Source organism: Oreochromis niloticus, linkage group LG3 (genome assembly GCF_001858045.2).
Source record: "Oreochromis niloticus isolate F11D_XX linkage group LG3, O_niloticus_UMD_NMBU, whole genome shotgun sequence".
Classification (NCBI taxonomy): Eukaryota; Metazoa; Chordata; class Actinopteri; order Cichliformes; family Cichlidae; genus Oreochromis; species Oreochromis niloticus.
In genome coordinates this window covers 68,283,475-68,290,865 of record NC_031967.2, presented here as the reverse complement: position 1 = coordinate 68,290,865, position 7,391 = coordinate 68,283,475, and the positions used below count along the sequence as shown (strand labels likewise).

The window sequence follows — 7,391 nt, the reverse complement described above, 5'->3', positions numbered from 1 at the left end:
TTCTGTAACAGCTGATTACTACATGAAGTTTGTGTGTTTCAAGCCTCACAGAAGAAGCTTAATGTTATAAACAGCTGCTGAACATGAAGTTAATTCAATTTTATATGTATAGTGTCAAATCACAACAGTCACCTCAAGGTGCTTTATATGGTATCATTGTGGGTAAAGGTCATACAGAGAAAATCAAACACACACTGATTCTGATTTTATGAATCATTGGGTGAGAACACTGAACATGTGAGTTCAGGCAAAACAGTTTTGTTCTTCCTGTAAACAAATTTAATGAAAATCTCACAGATGAACACACACAGTAGTTCACAGAGTCACACTAACACAGTCTGAATACGTCTCATGATAATGTTAAAGACAGCAAGCAGCACACAGGCTCAAGAGTCAGTTCTGTGAAAGTGTGGATTAACAGAGAGAATCGGACTCTAACTGTGCTTCTGATTGCAGAGGAACCAAAACAAGGCCTGAGAAAGACAGACTAGAGGGAGGGAAAGACAGGGACAGTGCTGTATAGCTCTAATTTCAGAGAGTGTTGCATAACTTTAATATTATTTCTAGCAGTTAGCAATGAATTCATTCACTCAATAATCCCACTCATAATTTCCTCAGGGATTAATAAAGTATTCTGACTCTGATCTACACAAACCAAAACATTTCCAAAACAAAAATAATGAAGTAAAACATTATTTTAAAAGTGCAAATGATTTCAAAATAAATGAACATATCTTTACAGACATTTAAACTGTCCACAACATTTGCTCCCAATACATGATTACTGTTAAACATGGTAAACACAGCGACTACCATGAATGCCATGTTAGTCATAACACAGGAATCCTTTTAACTCATGTACTTGATACTGTTTGGTTAACACACTCTGAAACCTCAGGATGCAGAGAACACAATTGTTTTTCAGCTGATATCCGTTTTTGAACCAGTTTGGCAGCATAACAGTAACTTTTGGAGTTTTGCACCTAAATATTTGTAATGCTAAAATATAATAATTGTTGTTATGCATGAATTTTCAAATGTACTATTTTACAACAAAAGCAGAAATAAAAAAAAAAAAACTAACTAAATCATATTATTTTTTTGGTTGATTAAGATGCTAAGTTATAGTGATTTACTTGTATTCTTGAGCAAAGAAAAATTATTTCAGTAGTTTATTGTTATGGTTGATTAATTTCTGATTTCCCTGTGAAGTGTGTTTGTTTCAATACAAATTGGATGTCTGTCTGTACCTGAATGTTCACTGACAACACTGAGAGTCTGAACAGCAGCAGGAGACTCAGAGTTCATTTCAAACAGGCTGCAGTTCATCAGGAGGCTGGTATGAATTCTGCCTCTGCTTCGTTTTACTTTTTACTTTTCTATAGATCAAAAATCCAACAGCAGCAACCAGAAGCACAGCAGAAACTGACAGACCAACTTTCAGTCCAACAGAGCCATCCTCCTTCCCTCCATCCTCCTTCCCTCCATCTTTGTTCCTTCCATCCTCTTTGTTCCCTCGTGATTGACCTGCAGGTAAGAAACAGGTGAGAGGTGTTCAGAAAAAACAAGCATAAAAACAGGAATAGAATAGAATAGAATTTATTGTTGTTGTTCATGTAATGAAATTGTGGGTGCTACACACCAATTGTGCTGGAATAAAATATAAATAGCAGACAGTAGGAATATATACAAAAATAAGAGAAAGGCACATATTAGAGAACAAAATAGTTGCAAAGTGCTTAAAAGTATTGCAAAGAAAAGACTTTGTCTGAATAGAGTTCATGTGTGAGTGGCTGAGTTATGGGGGTTAGACCGCTCACATTGGTGAGGTGGGTCAGCAGGACTGGGGTGTGGGGGGACAGTGTGATAGGCCCAGAGGAAGAAGCTGTTAGTGAGGCTAGAGGTGTGTGACCTGACTGAGCTGAAGTGCCGACCAAAGGGCAGCGGGTCGAACAGGTGGTGAGCAGGGACAAGGGGTCACCTGTGATGGCCCTGGTTTCCTGAGACAAGGCGATCTGGCGATGGTCTCCAGAGGTGGCAGAGGGCAGCCAATGATTTTTTTGGCAGTAATAACAACCCTCTGCACAAACTTCCTGTTCTTCCTGTGGGTCCAGGTGAGATCAGCTGAGATGTGGGTGCCCAGAGACCTGAAGGTGGAGATCGATTCCACCCATCCATCCATTTTCTTCTGATTCTCAGGGGTCGTGGGTGCAGCGGTTTAAGCAGAGAGGCCCCAACCTTTTTCTCGCTGGCTGCTTCCTCCAGCCTTTCCAGGGAAACACCAAGGAGTTCCCAGACCAGCCGAGAGATATAATCTTTCCAACATGTCCTGGGTGCCCCAGGGCCTCCTCCCGGTGGGACATGCCCGGAACACCTCATCCTTGTTGTTGTATTGCATGGAGCCTCCTTTCCAGCACCCTGGCATAGACTTTCTTGGGGAGGATTCCACCCGTTCTCCATTTATACTCAGGGGGCAGTGGACCTGTCTGTGCTTTCTGAACTCCATTATGTTCTTTTGTTTAATGACGTTCAGCTTCAGGTTATTTTCTGAGCACCAGTGGGACAAGTTCTCTAACTCCACCCTGTACACTGTCTAATCTCCATCAGAGGTAAGCCCAACGACAGTGGTGTCATCAGCATTCTTAACAATGATGTTAGTTGGGTGGGTTGGTATACAGTCATAGGTGTAGACGGCGTACAGTAGAGAGCTTAGAACACAGCCCTATGTGGATCCGGTGCTGAGTGACAGTGGGGGCCGAGTCGGACTGATTGAAGTCGGTTGCTTAGGAAGTCTTTGAGCAGGAGGCGGGGGGGGATGTGAAGGTGGTCCAGTTTGGTGGTGAGGATGACTGATATTATGATGGTGAACGCTGAGCTATAGTCCACAAAGAGTATCCTAACATAGCTTTTCTATATGGCTCAGTGGTCTGTGAAGGGTGATGGCGATGGTATCCACCATGGACCTACTTACAGTGGCTTGCAAAAGTATTCCACGTGAAAAATCAACACAAAGTGGTGTACACGTGAGAAGTGGAACGAAAATCATACATGATTCCAAACATTTTTTACAAATAAATAACTGAAAAGTGGGGTGTGCGTAATTATTCAGCCCCCTGAGTCAATACTTTGTAGAACCACCTTTTGATGCAATTACAGCTGCCTGTCTTTTAGGGTATGTCTCTTACTCCCAATATTCTCTCAGACAACCTCTGAGGCCGTCACAGAGCAGCTGTATTTGTACTGACATTAGATTACACACAGGTGCACTCTGTTTAGTCATTAGCACTCATCAGGCAATGTCTATGGGCAACTGACTGCACTCAGACCAAAGAGGGCTGAATAATTACGCACACCCCACTTTTCAGTTATTTATTTATAAAAACTGTTTGGAATCATGTATGATTTTCGTTCCACTTCTCACGTGTACACCACTTTGTATTGGTCTTTCACGTGGAATTCCAATAAAATTGATTCATGTTTGTGGCTGTAATGTGACAAAATGTGGAAAAGTTCAAGGGGGCCGAATACTTTTGCAAGCTACTGTACTCTGAAAGCAAAATGGTGCGACAAGATTGAGGTCCTAACTTCACAGAGGCACAGTGCTCCCAACTACTGTGCACCTTTCTGTGTTTTTGTTTCTTTATACCTTTTTATTGCATCTTCCTGCAACACACTGGTCACTCTCAGTTGTCAGGAACTAATAGACATCGACCTCAGCCTGAACCTAGATTTTGAATTGGACAGACAGCATCCCACCTGTATCCAGTCTTGGTAAGGAAAGTAGTGGTGTGCTCTGTTCTTATGTGCTTCAGATTCATAACAGTAGAATTATAGACAATCACTGTTCACCAAGTTTACACATTTAAGAGGTCAGTGCAGGCCTTTCTATCTACCTCGCAAGGTAGCAATAAGTACCATTTTTTACATTCCCCCAACTCTAGCATTATCTCAGCACTCAATAACCTCCACTTTAAAATCAGTCAACAGCAACCAGGAAGCAGCTTCACCTCTGATCACAGACACACTGAACTCTACTCACTCACCTGGAGGAACAACACTCAGGTAGACACTGGTGATGAGACTTAAACTTTCTCTCTGTCTCTGAACACGACACTCGTATGTTCCATTATCATTAATAATCACATCCTTCAGAATCAAAGACACGTCTCCATCCTTCATCTGTCTGTCCTGCAGATCCACCCGGTTCTTAAAAGATGGATGCTGACCATCTGGATCAAACTCCCCATTCTGCTGCAAAAGAACATGTTGTGGCTCCAGGTCAGCTCTGCTCCACTCTACAACTATGATCTTGTTGTTGTTGTTTGGAGCTCGACATGTCAGAGTGACGTCCTGTCCACACTCAGCTGTGATGATTGTCTGGTCTGAAAGAGGAAACAACACATGAGAAAGGTTAAAGGTCAAAGTACAAGTGTTCACTTCTGCAGCAGCCAAACAAACAAAAACACACCAACACATCACTTTTAATTTAAACATTTGATGAGCTGGGACAACATCCTCATTTAGATTTGACAATGCTGGATGGATTTCTCAGTTTAGATCATGCTTCATAATAAGTGCCCAAATGCAGGACTTGTTTCTAGAAGGATGTTAGTTTGAGTCATCAGTTCAAGCAGATGATGTTCTTTAGGATCATTTGTCACCTTTGTAGCAGCTTCATGTTTGCTACAGTTCAGCCATGATTGTTTGTGTAACTCCTGCTTATATGTTGTAGATTGTAGCTGCTTAAATCCACAAAGAGCAGAAAAGCATCAGAAGCAGCAGCAGGTCAGCTGATCACAGCCTGAACACAAAGAAAACAAATCTACTGGAGCTCACAATACTGGTTATTATGGGACTATTTTAGAGGACACTTTCCCCACACTGCACAGCTACACCTGAACTCCAGCTTCCTCCACCTAAAACACCAAATTTAACCCTTATTATTCATAAACAAACATAATGTGTGAGAGAAAGCAGCCTCTCATTATAAGACACTGTGAGTCTCTGCATGCTGCCTTTATGGAGCTACAGCTGTTTGTATACACTGAACAAAAAGCTTTGTAGCTGTATACTGACTCCTGACACTACAACACATCACACTGACACACACAGCCTCCTGTTTCCTTCTCACACACAAAGAAACAGAATCAGTATGAAAACTGGTCTCAGGGAAATATTTTTAATATGCAGCCAATACTTCCTGTTTTATGTCAAAGTTAAATCTCACCTGCAGAGACGAACACGGCAAACATCAAAGTGAGTGACGTAATTACAGCAAACATGTCAGTGTTCTCGATCTGACTCTTAGCTTTTTCTAAATGTCTCAGTCTGTCATGAGATTAAAATTTAGGCTTAAAGAAGCAACTGGATCAGTAACGTTTGTTTTCAGGAAGTTGTGTCATTGTGACGTTTGGTACGCTGCACTGCGGGGTCGAGCAGAAACAAGTGCATCACAACAGAAGAGGTGAAGTCGAAAGAAAGTTTTATTGCTTCAGTTCTTGAACCATCCTGGCAGGAAAGATCTGAACCTGTTTCATGTGTCAGTCGTCATGTATGAACAGTTTGTGTCTTTGAAGCAGACGTTTGTTTTGTCTCTGCACCGAGTTTGTTTCCCACAGCAAGTTTCAAGCTCACATCCTGCTCCACCTCTTCCTGCTACGATTTAGCTTCAGCTCCGAGGTCGGAGGTCTGTGTCTGCCGAGCAGCTTATCAAACAACACCACGACATAACTCTGACTAACCTGAGAACCAGCAGCAGCCTGCACCAGTTTACAAAACCAGTAGCCTGTGTAAATCACCAGTTCATCCAGTGCTGTCCAATTTAAAGAACAAAGAATCACCAGTTTTAGAATTTGAGGTTTTCTGCTAAATTTCCTCCTTTTCTATGGAGGTGAATTGTAAACTGAAACCTTCAAACAGATTTTTTTAGCTTAAAAGAGTGAAAGTGAGTTTTAGAAACAGAAAGAAAAACTTACTGTTGTTCTGAAGGACGTCTGGGACCCTCAAAGGCCTCTGTGGTCATCAGGGTGGAAAATCTGAAATAAAATAAAACACACATTAGATTTCTGTGTCTCTGTCACAGCTGCATCACAGACACGGACGTCCACACAGACCCCACCCAGCCTCGTGTCTCCTTCACACACACAGACAAACTGAATCAATATGAAAATAATTCTTTGAGAAATATTATTAATAATTTAACCAGAGTGACACTCAGTTTGTTTTCTAACAGTTAAATCTCACCTGCAGAGACAAACATGAAGACTCCATCAAACATCAGCAAAGTGGAGCAGAGTGACGCAGTTACAGCAGACATGTCCGTGTTCTCTGTTTCTGCTGATCTGACTCTTAGTTTGTCCTAAATGTCTGAGTCTGTTGGTATTTTCACTCAATAACTGAACCTGAGTTTAAATCTGACGACACAAGATTAAATTTAAGGTTTAAAATAAAGCTGAAAGTCACTGACTGTTAGAACAGATCTGTCGTTCAGCCGCTCGGTCAAACTCCACACTTACAGGATGCAACGTCTCGTACGGAAGTGACGTTGGAGTCACGTTTGATATCTTGGACCAATAAAATGTAAGTTTTCTAGAAATGACGTAATGTTTCAAACGTTACACGGTTAACATCCATTATAAATGAACTGAATCTTTTTACCTAAAAGACTTAAAATAATTTTTAGAAAAAGACAGCAAACACTTACTGTTGTTCTCAAGAGATCTGTTAAATCCTCAAACACTCTTCTGATCATCAGGATGGAACAAAAATCCATATAAAGATAAAAAGTGTGAGGTTGGTATAATCCATCTGCTCTTTCTGTAAGTTAAAAGGAACCTGATTAAGGTTTGTTCAACACAATTAATTGTGAACAAAAATACTTTGTAGGTGAGCTCAACTCTACCACAAAGCTGAACCAACTGTCTCTTGTTTCGCTTTGACATCCTGTTTTACAGACACGTCTCAGATATTTCTGCTTAGCAAAACCAAAACACCTACATTTGACCACATACACAATGTGACAAGGGGTATTACAGTAACAGGAAATGAACATGAAAATAGGTCAAGGTGTAGAGACAACCTTCCACTCTGTCAGTGAATTCAAATAAACTTGTTCTAATAAATAAAGTCAAAGGTCATGACCTCCTGCACAGCTGTTCTGGAGAACTTTGTCCACCTTTGATTGTCTTTAAGTTGTGTTGGAGCCACAGAGAGCAAATCTTTGTTCTTCATGGAGAACCAGTGAGGCTGTTTGGACTTTCCTATGAAACATCAGTGCAGGAGTCTCTCAGTACATCTGTTTACAGTGAGGGACAAAGAAGCAGCAGAAACACACACAGAGAAAACATGTAGACACAGACAGCAGCAAATAGTCTGCAGGGAGAGAGAGCATG

At 41.2% G+C, this 7,391-nt stretch overlaps 1 protein-coding gene across 7 annotated transcripts; it reads right to left on the bottom strand.

Moving 5' to 3' along the window:
* Positions 1–256: 256 nt before the first annotated feature.
* Positions 257–7,048, bottom strand: LOC109197654 (programmed cell death 1 ligand 1). 7 transcript variants are annotated; one of them, XM_019353265.2, is made up of 5 exons: positions 6,704–7,048; positions 5,976–6,035; positions 5,228–5,812; positions 4,044–4,382; positions 257–1,527 (listed from the first exon to the last, which is right to left on the bottom strand). In XM_019353265.2, the coding sequence occupies exons 3-5, from the start codon at positions 5,280–5,282 to the stop codon at positions 1,310–1,312; spliced, it is 612 nt and encodes a 203-aa protein (XP_019208810.1). In that variant the 5' UTR covers positions 5,283–5,812; positions 5,976–6,035; positions 6,704–7,048; the 3' UTR covers positions 257–1,309. The 7 variants fall into 7 exon arrangements, 3 of the variants coding, with proteins under 3 accessions (XP_019208810.1, XP_019208800.1, XP_019208805.1); XM_019353255.2 differs by lacking the exon at positions 6,704–7,048 and adding an exon at positions 6,244–6,555; XM_019353260.2 differs by lacking the exon at positions 6,704–7,048 and adding an exon at positions 6,467–6,552.
* Between the last annotated feature and the right edge of the window lie 343 nt (positions 7,049–7,391).

Excerpts from the sequence above, each read along its gene's own strand:
- LOC109197654 (XM_019353265.2), bottom strand. The coding sequence starts at position 5,282 with ATGTTTGCTGTAATTACGTCACTCACTTTGATGTTTGCCGTGTTCGTC. Across the intron at positions 4,383-5,227 it reads TGCCGTGTTCGTCTCTGCAG|ACCAGACAATCATCACAGCT; the intron begins GTGAGATTTAAC and ends TTCCTCTTTCAG. Across the intron at positions 1,528-4,043 it reads CCTGAGTGTTGTTCCTCCAG|GTCAATCACGAGGGAACAAA; the intron begins GTGAGTGAGTAG and ends TCTTACCTGCAG.